We start from the raw sequence: 22,792 nt of genomic DNA on the forward strand, positions 1-22,792 counted from the left end.
CTCTGAGCTTGAGGAAGAGCTGTCTCTGAAACGTGCTGTATCTGAGAGCGTGGAGCCACGGCTGAACATCCTGCTGCTTACACATGCTCAGAGCTTCACTGTACAACGGGATCAGGCATTCCTAAAGACAGAATCATTAGCAGTGCTTTAGAGGAGCTGCAATACAATGGACACTGAATACAGCATTGCAGCTGGCCTGACCTCTGAGGGGTGCTGGCTGCACAGGGAGGTCTCCAAAGAGCTGGCACAGTGGAGCTGCAGGGTTCCCAGGGTGGGCAGAGTGTCACACAAGGTGAGAGTAGACAGACGCAGAGGTCCCAGAGCGATCCGGCCCGTCTGCTTCAGGTACTTCACAAGAGTGCTGACAAGGTTCATGAGAAACAGACTCTGAGACCAGGATATTAAAGGTTCCTTTAATAAAATTAAAGGTTCTAAAGAGTTCTTTAGATGGTTAATGGTGACTAAAATGTTTCCTGACAGTACGTAAAATACATTCCAACACTACAGTGTGTTAAGGAAACTCACTCTGATGAAGGTAGAACTTTCTGGTCTTGCTCATGATTGGCTGAGGTGATTGCTCCTACAGCACTCCTCAGCAGCTGAACCTCGATGGCCTTCTGCAGCTCTGATGGATCAGGACTGAGTATGGCAGGAAGGAGCCGCTTCAGGTCTGTCAACACACACACGGAGTGCAGGTGTGTAACACATGACAAAAAACACAGGAGCCATGTTTTGATCTTTAATGTTCTGAAGTAAACCCTTCCAAGAGCTCAATGAGACACCAGATCAGCATGTCATTGGGTTTTTTTCAGTACCTAGTTTGTCCTTGGTGTTGAGGAGGCCATAATCCTCTCCAGGAAGCAGCTCTAACTGCGCCCGGCACTCCGTGAAATCTCCATCCTCGAACCTGCTCAGAGCTCTAACACACACACACAGATCAGAACACACAGGGCATCCCATGCAAGCCTCGTACACAACACTGAACGTTCTGCTCACTTGATGTAGTTGAAGTCAGTCTTGAGGGTGACGGAGGATGAGCTGTTACTGTTCTTCTTAAGGGCCATCATGCTGGCCTGCCACTCCTGTACCGACGCCCAGTCACTCAGAGACACGTAACACTCGCATGCCTTATTGGCCAGGAAGTTCAGGACCTCAGGGGAACACTCACTGGACTTCAATAGAACTGTCTTCTTAATGTCTCCTTCATGGGGAGAGAGACAGACAAGAGGACAAAGTAAATCATCAACAAGGACTTAAGTAATGTTCATAATCTAGTTATGGACTACAGATCCGCTCTATCCACTGGAAAAATTGAGACCTACAATGATCAGCCTTAACACTGAGCAGTGGCTGGTAATGTGAATAAGACTGATGATCTCTTCATCATGGCACCTGTTAGTGGGTGGGATCTATTAGGCAGCAAGTCAACATTTTATCCTCAAAGTTGATGTGTTAGAAACAGGAAAAATGGACAAGAGTAAGGATTTGAGCAAGTTTGCCAAATTGTGATGGCTAGACCACTGGATCAGAACATCTCCAAAACTACAGCTCATTGATGCACGTGGGGAGAGAAGGCTGGCCCGTGTGATCCGATCCAACAGACGAGCTACTGTTGCTCAAACTGCTGAAGTTGTTAATGCAGGTTCTGATAGAAAGGGGCCAGAATACACAGTGCAGGACGGGTCAGGGCTGTTTTGGCAGCAAAAGGGGACCAACACGGTATTAGACAGGTGGTCATAATGTTATGGCTGATCAGTGTAAATGATAGAAACATGTTCATACAAAAAGAAGAATATTTTCACACCATTTCCTGTATGTTTTGGACTGGAGCTGTTGCCTGTAGGAGAGTTGGTGACCTTCAGTAAGGATCTGTCGAAGCCTTTGATAGAGCAGTCCACTCCTGTTACAGCACACAGCTGCTCCTGATATTCCAGAGCTGCTTTCTCAAACCTAGGACACATCGGAGTGACAGAGTTACAGCAAACGCCCATCATTGGTCATCTACTAAATTCTCTGAATCTCTGAGCGTAACTCACTTCCCCTCCGCCTGCAGAGCTACAGAGCCCACCCACGCCACACTCTTCCCCATGTGGGCCAAACTCCACGCCGCCAAACCCTGGATAGCTTCAGGACAGCGCAGCTCACACAGAGCCTCCACCAGCATGGTGATGGGAACCTCCATCTCAGGGCCCTGCAGGAACAGCAGATTATGATGCAGCTTCTCAATAATAAATCTGTTTCAGTGATTCTTTATGCAGAAAGGTTCTAACAAACCTGCGCACTGCTGTTCTTGATCTCGGTGAGCAGGTCGAAGCCGTGACGGATGGTGACCGCAGGCTGGCCGGACATGAGCCCCACCCTCATCAGAGCCAGTCGGATCCTCGTCAGCCAATCCTGACACGTCTGACGGTTGGTGTAGAAAAAAGTTCTAATGCCCTGGAGAGAACCGATCACACAACGTGTGTTTAGATGATGTCTGAAATAAACACTACATAACACCACCACCCACCATTTTACCCAGTAGAGGTAATTACAGTACGTTCATTACATAATTAGTGCAATAAGAAACGTTTAATGGCGATAATTACAAAGACACAGTTGCGTTACCTTGGGTGGGGCGGTGAGGGCGTTGGCGCAGCCTTCGTACGCATTGTACATGAGCTTCTCAAGGTTCTCGAGGAACTGCAGCAGCAGAGCCAGGCGGAGCTGATTGGTGTGGTGACCTTCATCACTCTCTCCTCCACTCCACTGACTCAGCTCCTGCTCACTGTTCAGACTGTGAGCTGCCAGACTGCGGATCATCCCTACCACACACACACACACAGTGAGGACACTAGTGGCAGATATCAACCAGGAAGCAGCAATTCCTCCATGAACCTGACAAAAACCACACACTTTATTGAAGTCACTGGAAAAAAATAATAAAATAAAACAAAGCTAAATAAACCAACAGATAGGAAAGAATAGAGGAGATTTCTACTCAAACTAAATGTTTTGGCAAACTTTCCCACTGCTGTCCAAAAATAAACAAGGCAGGCTGTTATGCCTGTGTGTGTGGAGTGTGTATGTTGACCTTCGATGGTTTGGAAGGTGTCCTGAGCTCGTCCCAGAGGAGTGCGCAGTTTGGAGAGAACGGTGAATTGAGCAGCTTCCCACACTGCCCACTGCCACAGCACTGCCTCTGTCTTCAACAGAGTGCGCGGCACCACGGCACACTCCCGCTTCTCTGAGCGCTGACAACTGTGATACAACCGCTCTAACCATGGCTCCTTCCTACACACACACACACACACACACTAAACCAACCTGCACTAGAAATAAACCAGTGTGGAGTGATGAGGTAGGATAAGGATAATGAAAATGGTGCTGTCCGGCTCACCCCCCACGGTGGACAGTTCCATACAGGATGAAACTGATGAGGTCAGAGAAGTCCTGCGGGTGGAAGGTGTTGCTTGGCGCTTTGCTCATGTGCCGTCGGATTGCGAGAGAAATCTCATGAATCTCTGAGGAGCTACGATTACTGCTGGGAAATGTCCAGAAATGAAACAGATGTTAGACTTGTAGCTGAATATTCAAAAATATCTAGACACACAGTCCAGTCTAACGGAGGTTGCCGGACTCACCTCAGCGCCACATGCAGTGGGATGGATCTCAGCAGCTTTCCAAAGGCCTGTCTGACTCGGACAGTCGAGTGAACCAGTTGTACACGGCACATGTCCACACACCTACACACACACACACAGCTTAAAACATGCAGCACATTTTCAGGTTTCTCACACTTCTCCGTCTGTAAGAGTGCATGCTCTGACCTCTGCAGGAGCTCCATGGGGAGCGATGAGGACAGAACCTGGAGACTGTTGCAGGTCTGGAGACACACGGTGGGGTCTTCATTCAATGCTGCAGCAAAAACATAAATGTTATTGGTAGAAGTGTAGAAATTTTGCTCTTATCAAACAGATTGAGGTTTGAAGATCATCATGCCACAATTTCCTGCTAGGTCACATACAGTGCAGTCAATCCATCATCAGCCAACTGCTGGAATATTTCTCACCGTTTGCGAGAAGTCCTTTACAGAATCTGTGAAAGGAGGGAAGAGAAAAAAGCGGGGAGTACGTCTCAGATTTCTTCATCGTCAAACAGACTTCCAGTGACCAGGTGAGAAGAAGCTTCCTGAAAATCACAGGAAACACATGTTCTTAGAGCAAAGGAGGGAGACAGCGAGAGGGAGGGGAAGAGAGAAGGAGAGAGAGAGAGAGAGAGAGGGAGGGGAAGAGAGAAGGGGAGAGAGAGAGAGGGAGGGGAAGAGAGAAGGGGAGAGAGAGAGAGGGAGGGGAAGAGAGAAGGGGAGAGAGAGAGAGGGAGGGGAAGAGAGAAGGGGAGAGAGAGAGAGGGAGGGGAAGAGAGAAGGGGAGAGAGAGAGAGGGAGGGGAAGAGAGAAGGAGAGAGAGAGAGAGGGAGGGGAAGAGAGAAGGAGAGAGAGAGAGAGGGAGGGGAAGAGAGAAGGAGAGAGAGAGAGAGGGAGGGGAAGAGAGAAGGAGAGAGAGAGAGGGAGGGGAAGAGAGAAGGAGAGAGAGAGAGAGGGAGGGGAAGAGAGAAGGAGAGAGAGAGAGAGGGAGGGGAAGAGAGAAGGAGAGAGAGAGAGGGAGAGGGGAAGAGAGAAGGAGAGAGAGAGAGGGAGGGGGAGAGAGAAGGAGGGAGAGAGAGAGAGGGAGGGGGAGGCAGAGGGAGAGAGAGAGAGGGGGAGGGGAAGAGAAGAGAGAGAGAGAGAGGGAGGGGAAGAGAGAAGGAGAGAGAGAGAGGGAGGGGAAGAGAGAAGGAGAGAGAGAGAGGGAGGGGAAGAGAGAAGGAGAGAGAGAGAGGGAGGGGAAGAGAGAAGGAGAGAGAGAGGGGGGGAGGGGAAGAGAGAAGGAGAGAGAGAGAGGGAGGGGAAGAGAGAAGGAGAGAGAGGGAGAAACCCCTGAGTGATACCTGGCCTCAGAGTTGAGGTGGTCTTTGCTCAGCAGTGACCCCAACAGACTGAGAAGTGTGCTGAAATGCTTCTTGGTTGCCGTGGTAACTGTGCTGATGACCGCCCCATCAAAGAGTGAGGGGCTTGAGGAGCTGAGGCTGCTGGAGATGAAGTGGTCATGTCTGTCTCAAAAGGAGAGCAGAAGCACAACATTAAATAAATAAATAAATAACAGGATCAGATGCTGATAGAAACAGAAAGTGGAATGTTTACAGACAGTATAAAAGTGACCATTGCATTTCTGTTACAAGTCATTTATATTTACACACATGAGTATATGGCAGTGCGAGTGTGTGTGTGTGTACCAGGTGCAGTGTGTGCGAGTGTGTGTGTGTGTACCAGGTGCAGTGTGTGCGAGTGTGTGTGTGTGTACCAGGTGCAGTGTGTGCGAGTGTGAGTGTGTGTGTACCAGGTGCAGTGTGTGCGAGTGTGAGTGTGTGTGTACCAGGTGCAGTGTGTGCGAGTGTGTGTGTGTGTGTACCAGGTGCAGTGTGTGCGAGTGTGTGTGTGTGTGTACCAGGTGCAGTGTGTGCGAGTGTGTGTGTGTGTGTACCAGGTGCAGTGTGTGCGAGTGTGTGTGTGTGTGTACCAGGTGCAGTGTGTGCGAGTGTGTGTGTGTGTGTACCAGGTGCAGTGTGTGCGAGTGTGTGTGTGTGTGTACCAGGTGCAGTGTGTGTGAGTGTGTGTGTGTGTACCAGGTGCAGTGTGTGTGAGTGTGTGTGTGTGTACCAGGTGCAGTGTGTGTGAGTGTGTGTGTGTGTACCAGGTGCAGTGTGTGTGTGTGTGTGTGAGTGTGTGTGTGAGTGTGTGTGAGTGTGTGTGTGAGTGTGTGTGTGTGTGTGTGTGTACCAGGTGCAGTGTGTGTGTGTGTGTGTGTACCTGGTGCAGTGCGAATAGAGTGTGTAGAGAACAGCGTATTGTACTGCAGGGTAGTGCACAGCCAGCTCATTGTGAACCAACACCAAATTCTGGCTGAGTAACGCAAACACGGTGGGAGAAAGAGCCCACATCTGTAACAGAACACACACTCATCATCATCCTCCTCCTCCTCCAGGTGTGTCCCTGTGAGTGAGCTGTTATGATGGACAGTAATTTGGTGTATTTATTATGGTTAAATTTGTGACTTGAAACTGCAAAGAAAATTTGACTCAACCAATCAGAGGGCAGAACTGGACAGTGCAGTGGAGAGATTTTGAGACTGAGGTACAGGACTGACCCCGATCAGGGAGTTCTTGGTGTTCCCGATGGTGGTGAGCGTGCTGAGGTTGAAGATAAGGATAAACTCTGCTCGGTCAGGGCGGAGCTGCAGTTGGCTGAACGCGGCGTGTTGGATGTTGGGACACGATGCCGGAAGCCCCAGCGGTACCAGCAGGCTGTTGACCGCACAGCCCATTTCTCCCAGCACCAGTTTATACGCTGCCTCCAGGATGGGAATGTTCTTCAGGCTCAACACCGCCTGGTATACGCTGTGTGCAGCCACCATCACCTACAACCCAAAATAAATAAATAAAAACAAACTACCACCTTTTAGAAGTAACGAACACCAAACTAATTAGCATGGACGATATGGTGTACCTCTCGCTCTCTGTGGAAACGTAGCTCCAGAAGCTGGGACTGTGGACCTAGCAGCTTCTCTACAAATGTGGCAGGCAGCTTGGTGTTTATCTGCTCGACAATCTGCACACGAGAGATCATACACACTCTTGCTAGTTTTCAAAAAATATTTTTACAAGTTAGAAGCTAAGCTACGCTAACAGGTTGCTGTTAGGAAGTAGATGATTCACCAGCGTGAGCAGGTTCAGGACACCCATGCTGTACTCCGCACTACACAACTGGCAGCTCTCCAGCTGGTCCAGGCCATAGGAGATGACCGCTCCGGTCAGCTGGCTGCTTGAGTCCATGCTGGTCAGCAACACACACACACACTCGTTTCCCGCGGTCAGCACGGCCTCCGAGAAGAAAACCTGCTTCGCCGTGGTGATGCACGCTAACACACGGTTCAACACCTGAGTAGGAGAGAGAATAAAGCAAATGTACTTGATGTAGGGCCAGTGTGTGTGTGTGTGTGTGTGTGTGTAACGTAATGTACTCAAACATTAAGTGTCCAGTCACATTTCATTTGAAGTGTCTAATAAAAAGCTGTAACTGGACGCCGTGCAGTGAGATACTCACGTCAGTGACGTACGCCTCGGTGATGGGGGGACCACGGATGGGGTTGAAGCGCTCCCCGATGCTGCGCACCACCGTGCTGAAGACCCGCAGCAGAGCCGCCAGTTTGGGCAGAGACACGGCGGGTGGGGGGACGTCCTCATCTACTGCCTCGCCCGACACCACGTGACTCAGATCCTGACAATGAAAGTCAGAACATTGAAGGACGTGAAGAACACGAAAACATCAAGCTGTTAAGCTCCTCCAGGTCACTGGTCCAGATAAAGTTGATAAACCCTTTACCTCAGCGTACGCTTCCATGTCCTCCAGAAACTGACCCAACAATGTAGTAGAAAAGGTCAAATCCGCAACCCAGAACTGCTCCAGACTCTGTAACCAGCCTGTTACACACACACACACACACACACACACAGACAGACACACACACACACAGACAGACAGACACACACACAGACAGACAGACACACACACACACACACACACACAGAGAGACACACACACACAGACAGACAGACAGACACACACACAGACAGACAGACACACACACAGACACAGACAGACAGACAGACAGACAGACACACACACAGACAGACACACACAGACAGACACACACAGACAGACACGTTACAATCTCCATAAATAAATGCATAAACCCCCTCTCCCTCACCCACACCCTCTCTCTCCCCCTCACCCACACCCTCTCTCTCCCCCTCACCCACACCCCCACTCTCCCCCCTCACCCACACCCCCACTCCTCCCACCCACACACACTCCCCTCTCCCACCACACACCCACACACTCCCCCTCTCCACCCACCCACACACCTCCCCTCTCACCCACACCTCCCCCCCTCTCCACACCACACACTCCTCTCCCACCCACACACACTCCCTCCTCTCTCACCCCACCACCTCCCTCCTCTCCCACCCACACACACTCCCTCCCTCTCCCACCGCACCTCCTCCCTCTCTCCACCCCACGCACCTCCCTCCTCTCTCCACCACACACACACACCTCCCTCCTCCTCTCCCACACACACACCCTCCCTCCTCTCTCCCACCCTCCCCTCTCTCCCACCACACCTCCCCCTCCCACACCTCTCTCTCCCCCTCACCTACACCCTCTCTCCACACCCCACACCCTCTCCTCCCTCTCCCACCCACCCCTCCCCTCTCCACCACACACACACCTCCCTCTCACCACACACACACACCTCCCTCCCTCTCTCCCACCTCCCTCCCTCTCTCACCCACACACACCTCCCTCCTCTCTCCCACCCACACACACCCTCCCTCCCTCCACCCACACCTCCTCCTCTCTCCACCACACACCTCCCTCCCCTCTCTCCACCACACACACACCTCCTCTGTCACACACACACCTCCCTCCCTCTCTCTCCCACCCACCCACACACCCCGCCTCTCACCCACACACACACACTCCTCCTCTCTCCCACCCACACACACACTCCCCCTCTCTCCCACCCACACACTCCCCCTCACCCACACCCTCTCTCTCCCCCTCACCCACACCCTCTCTCCCACACCCACTCTCCCACCCACACACTCCCCACCCACACTCCCCCTCCCCTCCACTCTCCCCCACACACACACTCCCCCTCTCCCCCCCACACACACCCCCCCTCTCCCCCCCACACACACACTCCTCTCTCACCTCCCCTCTCTCCCTTTTTCCCCTCTCTCCCACCTCCCCTCACCCTCTCTCTCCCCCTCACCCTCTCTCCCACCCCCTCCCCTCACCTCTCTCTCCCCCCTCACCCCACACCCTCCTCCCTCCTCTCTCTCTCCCCTCCCACCTCTCTCCCACACCTCCCCTCCTCCCACCCCTCCCCTCCCACCTCCCCTCTCTCCCACCCACCTCCCCTCTCCCACCCCCCTCCCCTCTCCCACCCCACACACACCTCCCCTCTCTCCCACCTCCCCTCTCACCTCCTCTCCCACCCCTCCCTCCTCTCTCCCACCCCTCCCTCCCACCCCTCCTCCCTCCCTCCACCCTCCCTCCTCCTCCCACCCACTCCCTCCTCCACCCACCTCCTCCTCCCACCACCCACCTCCTCCCTCCACCCTCCCTCCACCCCTCCTCCCTCCCACCTGCCTCCTTCCCACTCTCCCACCCACCCACACGCACTCCCTCCCTCTCTCCCACCCACACACACTCCCTCCCTCTCTCCCACCCACACACACTCCCTCCCTCTCTCCCACCCACACACACGCACTCCCTCCCACCCACTCCCTCCTCCACCCACCCACTCCCTCCCTCACCACCACACACTCCCTCCCTCCTCCCACCCTTTTCCTCCTCTCACCTCCCTCCTCTCTCACCCACCCACCCTCCTCCCTCTCTCCCACCCACCCACCCACACCTCCCTCTCTCCCACCCACCCCACCCACACCTCCCTCCTCTCTCCCACCTCCCTCCCTCTCCCTGCACCTCCTCCCTCTCCCACCCGCCCTCCCTCCCACCCTCCCTCCCTCTCTCACCTCCCTCCCTCTCTCCCACCTCCTCCCTCTCTCCCACACACACACCTCCCTCCTCCCTCCTCTCCCACCTCCCCTCCCTCTCTCCCACACACACACCTCCCTCCTCCCTCTCCCTCCCCTCCCTCCCTCTCTCCTCCCTCCTCCCTCTCTCCCCTCCTCTCTCCACCCACCCACCTCCCAGCCTCTCTCCCACACACTCCCTCCCTCCCTCTCTCCCACACACTCCCTCCCTCCCTCTCTCCCACCCACACACACACTCCCTCCCTCTCTCCCACCCACACACACACTCCCTCCCTCTCTCCCACCCACACACACTCCCTCTCTCCCACCCACACACACTCCCTCCCCCTCTCACCTCCCTCTCTCCCACCCACACCTCCCTCTCCACCCACACACACTCCCTCTCTCCCACACTCCCTCTCTCCCACCCACACACTCCCTCTCTCCCACCACACACTCTCTCTCCCTCTCTCCACCACCCACACACACTCCCTCCTCCTGTCTCCACACCAAGTAAAGTATGTAGCGGTAGATGAGTAGTGTGGTGAAGAAGGTGAGAGTAAGTAGTGGCGTGAAGTGAGTGAGAGTGGTGTGTGGGTGAGTGAGTGGTGTGTGAGAGAGGTGAGTGAGTGAGTGTGTGAGGGTGGTGTGGGGGTGAGTGAAGTGGTGTGAGGGTGAGGTGAGGGGGTGAGGTGGTGTGAGGGGTGTGGTGTGAGCTGGTGGTGTGTGGGAGGAGAGGTGAGGTGAGTGAGGAGGGTGAGGTGAGTGTGGTAGGAGGGTGAGTGTGGTGTTGAGGAGGGAGGGTGGTGGTGTTGTGAGGAGAGGGTGGTGGTGGTGGTGAGGAGGTGGTGGTGTGGTGAGGTGAGGTGAGGTAGTGTGTGAGGGTGAGGTGGTGTGGTGAGGGGTGGTGGTGTTGAGGGAGGTGGTGAGGGAGGGAGGGTGGTGGTGAGGGGAGGGTGGTCAGTGGTGAGTGGTGGTGAGGGGTGAGTGGTAGTGAGGAGGGTAGTGAGGTGGTACGAGAAGAGTAGTAGTGAGCTTTATGTCCACATCCTCTCCTTACTTGCACCCTCCTCTCTCCCCCTTGCACACTCCCTCCCTCCTCTCACCTCCACCTCCCTCCCTGCCCTCCCTCCCTCCCTCCCTCCCTCCTCCCTCCCTCCCTGCCCGCTCCTCCCTCCCTCCCTGCCCTCCCTCCCTCCTTGCCCTCCCTCCCTGCCTCCCTCCCTCACTTGCCTGCCTCCCTCCCTCCTCCTTGCCCTCCCTCCCTGCCCTCCCTCCCTCCCTCACTTGCCTCCTCCCCTCCTCCTCCCTCCCTCCCTGCCTCCCTCTCGCCACTCCCTCCCTCCCTACTTGCCTCCCTCCCTCCCTCGCTGCCTCCCTCCCTCCCTCACTCCCTCCCTCCCTCCCTGCCTCCCTCCCTCCTCCCTGCACTCCCTCCCTCCTCCCTCACTCAAGTCTTCCCTCCCTCCCCTCCCTCACTCAAATCCCTTCCCTCCCTCCCTCCCTCGCACTCAGTCCTTCCCTCCCTCCCTCCCTGCCTCAATCCCTTCCCTCTCCCTCCCTCCTCGCACTCAGTCCTTCCCTCCTCCCTCCCTCGCACTCTGTCCTTCCTCCCTCCCTCCCTCGCACTCCGTCCTTCCCTCCCTCCCTCCCTGCACTCCAGGTCCTTCCCTCCCTCCCTCCTCGCACTCAGGTCCTTCCTCCCTCCCTCCCTCGCACTCCAGGTCATTCCCTCCCTCCCTCCCTCCCTCCTCAAGTCCTTCCCTTCCCTCCCTCCCACTCCCGTCCCTTCCCTCCCTCCGTCCTTCCTTCCCAGTCCCTCCCTCCCTCCCTCCACTCAGTCCCTTCCTTCCCGTCCCTTCCCTTCCCTCCCTCCTCCCTCCCTCCCACTCCGTCCATCCTTCCCTCCCTCCCACTCCGTCCTTCCTTCCCTCCCTCCCTCCCTCCCTCCCACTCCGTCCTTCCTTCCCTCCCTCCCTTCCTCCCTCCCTCCCCCTCCCTCCTCCCTTCCCCCCCTCCCTCCCTCGCACTCCGTCCTTCCTTCCCTCCCTCGCACTCCGTCCTTCCTTCCCTCCCTCGCACTCCGTCCTTCCTTCCCTCCCTCCCTCGCACTCCGTCCTTCCTTCCCTCCCTCCCTCGCACTCCGTCCTTCCCTCCCTCCCTCCCTCGCACTCCGTCCTTCCTTCCCTCCCTCCCTCCCTCGCACTCCGTCCTTCCCTCCCTCCCTCCCACTCCGTCCTTCCCTCCCTCCCTCCCACTCCGTCCTTCCCTCCCTCCCTCCCTCGCACTCCGTCCTTCCTTCCTCCCTCCTCCTCGACTCCGTCCTTCCCTCCTCCTCCCTCCTCTCCCTCCCTCCTCCCTCCCTCCTTCCTCCTCCCTCCCTCCCTCCGCCCTTCCTCCCTCCCTCCCACTCGTGACCCTCCTCCCTCCTCCTCCCTCCTCCTCTCCTTCCGCCCTCCCTCCCTCCTTCCACTCCTCCCTCCTCCCTCCCTCCCTCCCTCCTCATGCTTCCTCCCTCCTCCTCCTCCTCCCACCCTTCTCCCTCCCTCCCTCCATGCCTCCTTCCTTCCCTCCTCCTCGCTCCCTCCTTCCCTCCCTCCCTCCTCGTGACTCCGTCCTTCCTTCCCTCCCTCCCTCCCTCTCCCTCTCCTCGCCCTCCTTCCTTCCCTCCCTCCCTCCCTCAGACTCTCCTCCTTCCTTCCTCCCTCCTCCTCCTCCCTCCCAGTCCTTCCTTCCCTCCTCCCTCCCTCCTCCGCTTCCTTCCCTCCCTCCCTCCCTCCCTCCGTCCTTCCTTCCCTCCTCCCTCCCTCGTGACGCCCTTCCTTCCCTCCCTCGCCCTCCTCCCTCAGTCCTTCCTTCCCTCCCTCCCTCCCTCAAATCCTCCTCCCTCCCTCCCTCCTCCTCCCTCCCACTCCCTCCCTCCCTCCCTCCCTCGCACGCACTCCCTCCCTCCCTCCCTCGCACGCACTCCCTCCCTCGCACGCACTCCCTCCCTCGCACGCACTCCCTCCCTCGCACGCACGCACTCCCTCCCTCCCTCGCACGCACTCCCTCGCACGCACTCCCTCCGTCCTTCCTTCCCTCCCTCCCTCGCACGCACTCCCTCCCTCCCACACACACCCCCCCCACACTCTCCTTACCTGACACCTGCAGAGTTAGAGACTGTTTCTGTGTGTGATCGATGTGCCACCCCACCAGGATGTCCACCGTGTCCTGAGCAGAAAACAAAGTCAATAATGAGTAAGGACATCTCTGAGCTGTAAGATGGAGGGGTGTGGAAAGCAGTGCTGCTTACTCTGAAGTTGGTACTGAAGATGTGCGGGTAGCAGCGAGCCACCAGCAGGATGCACTTCACGCTTTGACACAGCAGCTCTGGGGTGTCCAGGTTCTCCAGGATGGACTGGAGGCTGCTCATCACCAACTGTACAGAAATAAATAAAGATTTCTCGAGCAGAAGGACACAAAGAGAGCCATGTGAATTCATATATATTTTAAAGTTAGTGCCGATTCCCGAACCCTAATCTTCATCCTATCACATTTTCACCAGTGACACCAATTTAAGGAGCATAAACTAGACACACACCAGTAACACATGATTAGCTAGAAGTTGCCTAGCCTGCTCCTTTGCTGACCGACGTGTGTGTTTTATGTACAAAGTGTTCTCTGTACTTCCTAGTCCATCATTAACTGCTAAAATACACCCATATCATAGTAGTGACAGATCTTCTGAGGCTTGGTATCACCAGGACTCGTGGATAATGTCTCGTGGTTATTAAGGGCTGCCCAGTACCTGCATGACCGGTGAGAAGGCTTTTTTCTCCCCTGCTGTCTCCAGAGCCTTGTACACAGCCACCAGGTAGAGCAGCTTCACCTCATCCTTACTGCAGCTGCTGAACTTCACAAACATCCACTTGAAGATCTTCTCGGCCTCGTAGCTGAGGGCAGCACAGAGCAGACCCAGGCAGCAGGCCGCTTCCTGTCGCAGCTCGTGGAGGAGTTTACTGCTGCAAGGACGCAGAAAAAACACATTCATTAACAATGTCGCAATAAATTAGGACAAAACACGGCTTTGAGATCTCATGGATATTGGGATAGCTTTTTATAAATAATTAATTTATAAAACATGTTACCATTTTGCAAAGCAGTCATGTGGTTTATGTTATTTATTTAAATCATCAGTCTTTATTAACGAAAAATCATAACACTCAAAACAATCTAACGTTTAAAATGACGGTCTGACGTGTGTGTGTGTATTTGTTTGCTTTAAGGCGATCTGTCCCAAGAACCTGGCAGGACAACTGAGAACAGCGTTTGAATAAATTTGAATATTCATGGTCCTGCACACTTCACCGAAACTGACCGAGTGGAGTGTAAAAATAAAGACATTTACAAACATAATGCTCAAATTTCTCAAGATCAACACAGGTAAAGATCTAAATAAATCTCAAACACTCTGAGGGTTAAGGGCCTTGCTCAGGGGCCCAGCAGTGCCAGCTTGGAGGACCAGGGATTTGAACACACAACCTTCTGATCATTGGTCCAATGCCTTAACCACTAAGCTCCCACATCCCATTCTTAGTCATTGTCTATTCCCTACATGGGGTATAACAGAGCTGCAGCTCCAACAAAGACTCAGAAAGGTGTAATGACACATGGAGCAGTGAGAGGAAAAAATACGACATAACACTACACACTTTTCTTTTTGTCTGTTCCAAAAAGAAAAAAGAAATGACTAGTTATTTTGTACGTGTCATTATATATTAGATCAACATCTATTTATCTATACACACACACACACACACACATATATATATACACAATCAGTGAAAACATTATGACCACCTGTCTAATATAGTGTTGGTCCCCTTTTGCTGCTAAAACAGCCCTGACCCGTCCTGCACTGTGTATTCTGACCCCTTTCTATCAGAACCAGCATTAACTTCTTCAGCAGTTTGATCAACAGTAGCTCGTCTGTTGGATCGGATCACACGGTCCAGCCTTCTCTCCCCACGTGCATCAATGAGCCTTGACCGCCCATGACCCTGTCTCCGGTTCACCACTGTTCCTTCCTTGGACCACTTTTGATAGATACTGACCACTGCAGACCGGGAACACCCCACAAGAGCTGCACTTTTGGAGATGCTCTGATCCAGTGGTCTAGACATCACAATTTGTCCTTTGGTCAAACTCGCTCAAATCCTTACACTTGTCCATTTTTCCTGTTTCTAACATCAACTTTGAGGACAAAATGTTCACTTCTCTGCCTAATATATCCCACCCACTAACAGGGGCCATGATGAGGAGATACTCAGTCTTATTCACTTCACCTGCCACTGGTCACAATGTTATGGCAGATTGGTGTATTTATAAGAATATGTATATAAAACACTAAACACATGCCTTGAACCACTATACACGTTTTTTTCATATCACAAATCTGTTCAATGTTCTTAACCCCAAAACACACCTTTCATTCAGAATATCATTCAGAGTGCTCAAAATGGTATCCAACTGTTTAACCAGGACCTGTAAAGAAACAAAACAAAAGAGATCAGGTAAACAGAAAAACATCCACCAAAAACAAGCTTGGTCCCAATACTACAAAATCCTCTGCAGTAACCATCACCACCACCGCAGGGACAGCTCTGTGCCGGGGGCAGAAACTTACCACCTTGTTTTCCGAGTGCACAATAAGTTCCCTCATTTGTTTCAAGGTAGCCAGCCTGCGGTCCCGGTCGTCCTCCCGCGACACCCTACGCAGAAGATTGGCGAGCCGAGACTCATCAGAATGAGCCTGCGGTCGGTCTGGAGGGAAGAGAAAGGGGCGGTGTTCTTATTTAATCTTTAACCCTCTAATAAACTTTACCTGATCAGAGGGAGTGTGAATAATAATGTATTTATTAGCGTGTCATAAAGCCATAAACATGTTCACATCTGATATTTAGCCATTTTATTCAGATTAACTAACTGCTACTCAGATTAATGAAGAAAATCCCCCCCTGCCTTTTTTTTTTTACTCCTGGTTTGTACAAATAACCGAGAAGATACACGGAAAACCATAAAATAGTGAAAGGATTACACCATCATTTTATACACACTGTACTGGGGCGGAGCTTTGTGTGAAAATGGGTGGAGCTTCACGACTATGGACAAAATGTTAAAGAATAGTTTCTAATACAGCTTTAAGCACATACAATTTCACTGCTATTTATTTTTATTACTACTAACAATAAACGCCTTAAATTAAAACCTAAAAGTAATTTTTTTAAACACAAATAAATGTTGTAACATTATTGTAATTTTAACTAATGTGCATTTAACGTACTGTAAATAAAGCTAGAACTGTATACTGCATGGGTTTTATGAACACACAATCTGAGCTATTCTAGATCTCCTTCCTGCGATACACTACACAGTACTTAACTTGGCACACAGTTTGTGTTTATTTATAGTCTTGTTTACGCTGAGTTTCTATTGTCCTGTAGGTCACATTGTGTGTGTGTGTAAAATCACACCCACCCTGTGATTTCCTCATGTCCTTAGCAGCTAAAGCACGGTGTCCATGCTGAAAACTGGGTAAATCCGACGTCACATCATTGATCCTCAACTCTTGCCCCAGCGACTTCCAACCAAATGTATTTTCACTGTGGCCTCCATCAGCGTCATACACACCTGAAACACACACACACACAAGGTGGATATTCAAAGCCTGCTGTACATACTCGAGTTATTTCGGTGCTCTCTGTAGTCAAAGTTCATTTCAGTTTCATTTTCTTTCAGGATCTGATCTTACAGGTTTCGTGGTCACACTCAGAAGGAGGAGGGGCAGGGGGGGGGGGGAGATCACTGGACACTCTGTCAAAGCTTACTGTACATCAGAGAACCTGACGGTGTAACCAGACTGGACCAGATTAATCAGAGGAAATCTAACTAACGTGTCGTGTTCCACATCACACACGTCTGAAACTCTCCACAACCTCATGACAATATGTTTAGAAATATTTAAAATCATATTATAATATTTTTAAATGTTATTTCTAATCCACAGTAGACATGAAACTGCTCTTTAAAATGATTTAGATCTAAAGAGAATCCTCTGTGTAGAGCCTAAAGCTGCTTACTGAACACGATCAGAGAGTGAGTGTGTGTGTGTGATGAACTTAACCCTTACACTTAAAGACAAATCAATAAAGGATAAACAAATCAATCTAAAGGTCTAAAAAGTTTAAGAACCTGTGGAAAACTTTTCAGAGTGTCGAAGGAAATAACTTTAATAATTATATGATTAGATTATTGTAAATTATTTCTATTCCTGCATTCACACAGTTCAGAAAAATGGATTTCTCTTTTCATTTATAAACTCTTTTACTGAAAATATATTTTAAAATACATCCTTCTATAATTAAAAATCAAAACAAATAATATATAATTATTAGTTACATGATGTAACATTATTTTTACAAAATCTACTGGTGGAATTAAATATAAAATGTTTTATCTTTCAATAAATATTTAAAATTAAGGTTTATGACAGATTTAAAATTCTGTCCAACATTTATTAAATTATTGGCTCGTTTATTTATTGTTAATTTACAGGTTGATTGTATTATTGTGTTATAAATTATAGCGTTATAGATTGTTTTGTTGTGGATTGCTTTATGTCCCGGGAAGCCTTCATGTCTGTCACCTTCTGGCTCTCCCTTTTAGTTATGATGTCATAGCTAGTCTTGCCGGAGTCCCTGCCTGCACTTTACACATAATCTACACTGTCTTAAACATCACATGATCAGAAACTTAATATCTTTCTCTCTCTGTTTTTCCTCTGTGGAGCTATACACCCCACTCCTGAGCTCACAGTGTTCGCCAGTTTCCAGTGTGACCACTGCCCTACCCCTGGTCAGAGTCTCGTTGCTTGTTGGTGCCCACTGATGCTGTGGATGGATCTGTGTGGACCAGGAGGCAGCCATGGACAGAACCACTTGGGGACTTTCACACCATCACAGATCTGCCATTTCATCTGTCAGCCCGTGACAGCAAAGAATTAGTGTCTATAATGACCTTAGAAACTACACTGACCTAATAGTTCCTCATGGGTCATTGATTTCTGTTGTAGAAAGGACATTAATCAGTTACAGTTACATTATTTACTGTTTAGTGTCACCCAAATGAGGATGGGTTCCCTTCTGAGACTGGTTCCTCTCAAGGTTTCTTCCTTTCCATCCCAGGGAGTTTTTCCTTGCCACAGGCTTGCTCATTAGAGATAAAATAAGATAAAATAGTCTAATTAAAGAATTTAATAATTTATTCTTATTTCTAGTTATAGTTATTTTTTATTTATTTATTTTTTATTATTATTTTTCATTTTCCCCTCCCCTTTCTCTGTTTTCTTCTTTTGTAAAGCTGCTTTGAGACAATGTTCATTGTAAAAGGCGCTATACAAAATAAACTGAATCGAATTATTGTTATAGATTATTGTGTTTGGAGGACAGAGAACCTTAACTATAATTTAGAGTTTTTCCCCATAAAGTCTGAATCAATCAATTAATGATCAATCTGAATCCCCAAATCTCTGAGACCTCAGATCACACACACACACACTCACACACTCACACACCTCCTTCTTCCAGTGAGCTGTGAGTGGTGTAGGTGTCATGGTGCAGCGGTGGTGTTCCCGGCTGCTCGGAGTGTGCAGACTCGTAAACAGCTGCTGAACTCTGCTCTCTGGAGACGCTGCACTTCACACCTTCCTGGCTGGCTGACGTACTTTCGCTTCTGAAACACACACCAGCACAGACGAGGTCAGGGAACATGTTTACACACACCCAGTAAAGCCGTTTCCATAGCAACTGCTCATTCACAGGGATGTATACAGCAGTGTGAGAGGAGTTTACTAGAAGGAGGCGGGGTTTCTGTAACATTCATGGAAGGAGTCTACAGTGTCAGAACTTTATAATAGTCTGTATCTGTGTCATTCTCTAAAACACATAAGAGAAAGCGAGAGAGAGAGAGAAAGCGAGAGTGAGAGAGAGAGCGAGAGTGAGAGAGAGAGAGAGAGAGAGAGAGAGAGAGAGAGAAAGGGGGGGCAGACAGAAAAAAGAACGAATAAAATAACCAAAACAAAGGACAAGAAACATAGAATGTAAGACAAAAAGAACAAAGGAAGGTAAAAAAAAGAAAACGAGGCAAAAATGAGAGAAAGACACATGGATGAGAGGAAAAAATAAACAGGAAGAAGAAACTGAAGTGAGAAAGGTAGAGGAGAGAAAGGTAAAGTCGCGCTGTGAGGGGGCCAAAACTTTTGCACTTCCAAGACTGCTGCTGAAGTGAAAGTGAAGTGAGTCCTGAATAAAGTCCTCACACATCCTACACACACATCCTCCTCCTCCTCACCTTCATCCTCCTCACTGACCCCTGTATTAAACAGTTGAGCAGAGTTCAGAGCGTTAGCAAACTTCAGCACCAGGACGGGAAACTTTAGGTTTTTCCACAGCGTTACTTTATTTTACAAAAAAAACACGCAGTTTATCTTTACGGCTCCAACCGTGTTATTAATAAATAACAGTGTTATTAATAAATAATGCCACTTAACCATTTATACAAATTAAAACAAATTAGCACGCTAACACTACTGACAAACAATAGCGAACTAGCATGTGTTAGTATTTATATATATTTACTAGAAATAACGTGCTAATTAGCGAAACAAAACACTGAATTTTAACTTTAACGTAATTATGTACCTGGGATCAATTACAGAGTTAAAAGATAACTGGTTACACAGACACTTTAACCTCGGCATGACAGCTAGCTAAGGCTACCCGGGCTTGCACGCGCTATTAAACTAGCTAGCCTAATTCGCGTGTCTAGAGTTCTCTAATGCTAAAAAAAAAGACAACACAAAGTCACTCTTCAGATTCAAAGCTACATTTTTGCAAAAAAATGATATAAAAGTTAAATTTAAACTAAATATCTGAGCAGCGAGAACCTATGCTAGTTTAGCTAACTGGCTAACAAGCTAATCTGACGCGCTAGCATTACCTTAATACTTTACCTTAGCATAACTTCAGACAGAGTTAGTTTAGCAAGAAATACATAAAAAAAAAACATTTAAAGTTAATTTCTAAATCGATAAGACGTATTTAGTTTAACTAAAATAAAGAGCAAACGGATTGTGAGGTGTATGCACACTGTGGTTTAATTGCATTTATTAAAAATTGTATTTAAGCAGCAGTTTAAACATTTAATCAACCTGACTGAATTTCTCATCTTTATATACACTAAGGTCACTGAACTTTTATTAAATAAGCGTTTCTTATTAAAATGTATTGACTGCGGCTGAGTCTCAAACGCACCGACTTTATCAGGCGTAGTGCACTAGACCGAGTGCACGAGCCGCACGCTTACTCCTTAAGTAGTGCACTTGTTCATGGAAGCGCGCATCTGTTTCGGACTCTGCCCACAAATAAGGTTTACCCACAACCCACGGAAACGGTTCCTTTGATAATCAGTTCTGGTACATCCAGATTGTACAAAATTGTTTATTATAAAGTAACCGTCCTGGTAGTCTGAATATCGTTAATGGTTGACGTGTGCTAAATGGCTAAATGGTAGCTAACAAGCTAACCTTGTTGGAAAGGGGGGGTTCGTCGCTTGCTAGCAGACGATGTTTACACTTAGCTACTAAAATGATTATTAAATCATTTCACACAAATAACTGTGAAGTTAGATCATTTTTAAATAGCTTAGATCAAAAGTTATGCAGTAGAACAATTTCACTCAGGGAGAACGCTGTCCATTCTAAAATAAAAATTAGGCCTGGCTGAATCCCCGCGCTTTCCTAATAAGATCCCCAGTGACGGAGGGACACCAACCTGGGCTGCCAGTCATTCCAGTTCCGGTGCAGTTTATGGGCGCTGCTAAGCCGAGACCCGAGGGCTTTGCGGCTCATTACCTTCGCCAGGACTGCATGACCCGCTTCAGCACGGGGAAACGTCCTCAGAACCTGACCGAACTTCGAGTGTTTAATCGGTACAGGATCAGAAACTGTTTAAACGCCAATCAAACAGCCCAGAACCAGAGCCGTATTTGAAAAGTGCGAGCAATGCGGCCTGACCCTCCCCTCTATTTCTGCGGTCATGTGTGAGCGCCTCACCGCGCCGCAGCAGTGACACCTAGCGGTCAGGACGGGTGTGCGCCTCTCCGTTTAGGTCAGAGAATACTGTAAAAATGAATGAATGTGGGATTGTTACAGAACTCTGAATCTTTAAATCATTTACTTTAGAATGAATAATCCGTGAATAAAACTCTTAGGAGTTTTGTCTCTTTACCTGCTTTACCCTCTGTGATGTTTCTCCACAAACACTTAGTGGAGTTGAGTGAACTCAGACCGCTGGGTTACATCCCGGGATCTTCACCAGAATGGACTCGTCTCTTGTTTTTATGTGAGTTACACAAAAGAAAAGATGTTTATTAATAAATAATTAATTCATAATTTTATTATCTGACAGTTTAAAACTACTACTACCACTACTATAGAAACTTTCCTTCCTATTTCCACTTTATATATTTTAGTGTAGTGGTGTTTTTTTTTTTTCTTCCATTCATTCATCTGCTATATTTCTGGAATTCTGTACTGGACTGGAGATGAGAGCGGTCAAGTTCTGCACTTTTTCAGATGTTTTTCTTCCACAACATCTCTGAGAAGAAGAAGAGAAGAAGAAGAGGGAAATGAAACAGAATAAGGGAAACACATCAAGAATTTTAAAAGGACAGTCTGTGTGGACAGCCTGTGACCAGGAGACAGCCATGGACAGAGCCACTTGGGGACTTTCACACCATCACAGATCTGCCATTTCATCTGTCAGCCCGTGACAGCAAAGAATTAGTGTCTATAATGACCTCAGAAACTACACTGACCTAATAGTTCCTCATGGGTCATTGATTTCTGTTGTAGAAAGGACATTAATCAGTTACAGTTACATTATTTACTGTTTAGTGTCACCCAAATGAGGATGGGTTCCCTTCTGAGCCTGGTTCCTCTCAAGGTTTCTTCCTTTCCATCCCAGTTTTTCCTCACCACCCTCACCTCAGCCTTCTCATTAGGGATAAAATAGTTTAATAATTGAATAATTTTAATTTATATAATGTAAACTGTTTATATATATTTCCTTTCTCTGTTTCTCTTCTTTTGTAAAGCTACTTTGAGACAATGTCCATTATAACAGGCGCTATACAAATAAACTGAATTGAATTAAATCAAAACACAACAAATAGTCGACTTTAAGGAAATAAAGGAAAGGTGGATTTTTCCCTGTGGCTGTGTGTAGTGATTGTTCTTCATGGATTAAAATCATCACAGCCTAAGTGTTGGTGTAAAATCTGTAGAGTCAGCGCTGGAAAGTATTGGCCCCCTCAGTGTGTGTTTGTAGTTAAATGGCTTGACGTGATGCTGTAGAAGATTATAAACTTTAATGAGTAAATCTAGTCACTGTCCTCTTTACAGGGGTGCTAAAAGTTTTAAACTTACTTTATTAAGTGAATGCAGATTATACTCCAAATCTTGATGTTACTTTATCCCACGCTCATCATACATTACATATAAATTATGATGATTGAATCTGTCTTAGATTTAAACTGAAGAAGCTTCGATGGGCTTATTAACATACACTATATTGTCAAAAGTTTTGGACGTCTGCCTTTACCTGCATATGAATGTAATATGGAGTTGTCCCGCCCTTTGCAGGTAGAACAGCTTCAACTCTTCTGGGGAGGCTTTCCACAAGGTTTAGGAGTGTGTTTATGGGAATTTTTGACCGTTCCTCTAGAAGAGGATTTGTGAGGTCAGGCACTGATGTGGGATGAGAAGGTCTGGCTCACAGTCTCCACTCTAATTCGTCCCAAAGGTGTTCTATGGGGTTGAGGTCAGGACTCTGTGCAGGCCAGTCAAGTTCCTCCACACCAAACTCACTCATCCATGTCTTTATGGACCTTGCTTTGGTCACTGGTGTGCAGTCATGTTGGAACAGGAAGGGGTCATCCCCAAACTGTTCCCACAAAGAGCATGAAATTGTCCAAAATGTCTTGGTATGAAGCTGAAGCATTAAGAGTTCCTTTC

General features: G+C 49.1%; 1 protein-coding gene across 2 annotated transcripts in view; it reads right to left on the reverse strand.

Annotated features, from left to right (window-relative positions):
* The window catches only part of smg1 (SMG1 nonsense mediated mRNA decay associated PI3K related kinase), a 36,111-nt gene extending 15,338 nt beyond the window's left edge, over window positions 1–20,773 (reverse strand). The window contains exons 1-29 of one of the 2 annotated variants that reach the window (XM_058406505.1): window positions 20,550–20,773; window positions 18,293–18,450; window positions 16,198–16,350; window positions 15,347–15,483; window positions 15,146–15,204; window positions 13,469–13,682; window positions 12,974–13,099; window positions 12,819–12,891; window positions 7,460–7,557; window positions 7,181–7,354; window positions 6,793–7,014; window positions 6,584–6,685; window positions 6,225–6,494; window positions 5,888–6,018; window positions 4,969–5,130; window positions 4,052–4,170; window positions 3,810–3,897; window positions 3,624–3,725; window positions 3,380–3,520; window positions 3,074–3,273; window positions 2,608–2,804; window positions 2,275–2,436; window positions 2,037–2,191; window positions 1,805–1,950; window positions 997–1,201; window positions 816–919; window positions 526–670; window positions 202–361; window positions 1–121 (exon numbers count right to left, since the gene is read on the reverse strand). In XM_058406505.1, the coding sequence (XP_058262488.1) occupies window positions 1–121; window positions 202–361; window positions 526–670; window positions 816–919; window positions 997–1,201; window positions 1,805–1,950; window positions 2,037–2,191; window positions 2,275–2,436; window positions 2,608–2,804; window positions 3,074–3,273; window positions 3,380–3,520; window positions 3,624–3,725; window positions 3,810–3,897; window positions 4,052–4,170; window positions 4,969–5,130; window positions 5,888–6,018; window positions 6,225–6,494; window positions 6,584–6,685; window positions 6,793–7,014; window positions 7,181–7,354; window positions 7,460–7,557; window positions 12,819–12,891; window positions 12,974–13,099; window positions 13,469–13,682; window positions 15,146–15,204; window positions 15,347–15,483; window positions 16,198–16,350; window positions 18,293–18,450; window positions 20,550–20,626 (4,201 nt within the window). In that variant the 5' untranslated portion in view covers window positions 20,627–20,773. Of the gene's footprint in view, window positions 122–201; window positions 362–525; window positions 671–815; window positions 920–996; window positions 1,202–1,804; window positions 1,951–2,036; window positions 2,192–2,274; window positions 2,437–2,607; window positions 2,805–3,073; window positions 3,274–3,379; window positions 3,524–3,623; window positions 3,726–3,809; window positions 3,898–4,051; window positions 4,171–4,968; window positions 5,131–5,887; window positions 6,019–6,224; window positions 6,495–6,583; window positions 6,686–6,792; window positions 7,015–7,180; window positions 7,355–7,459; window positions 7,558–12,818; window positions 12,892–12,973; window positions 13,100–13,468; window positions 13,683–15,145; window positions 15,205–15,346; window positions 15,484–16,197; window positions 16,351–18,292; window positions 18,451–20,549 lie in introns of both variants that reach the window. The other variant, XM_058406495.1, reaches the window with a different exon arrangement.
* Window positions 20,774–22,792: the final 2,019 nt, after the last annotated feature.

Source organism: Hemibagrus wyckioides, linkage group LG02 (genome assembly GCF_019097595.1).
Source record: "Hemibagrus wyckioides isolate EC202008001 linkage group LG02, SWU_Hwy_1.0, whole genome shotgun sequence".
NCBI classification, from domain to species: domain Eukaryota; kingdom Metazoa; phylum Chordata; class Actinopteri; order Siluriformes; family Bagridae; genus Hemibagrus; species Hemibagrus wyckioides.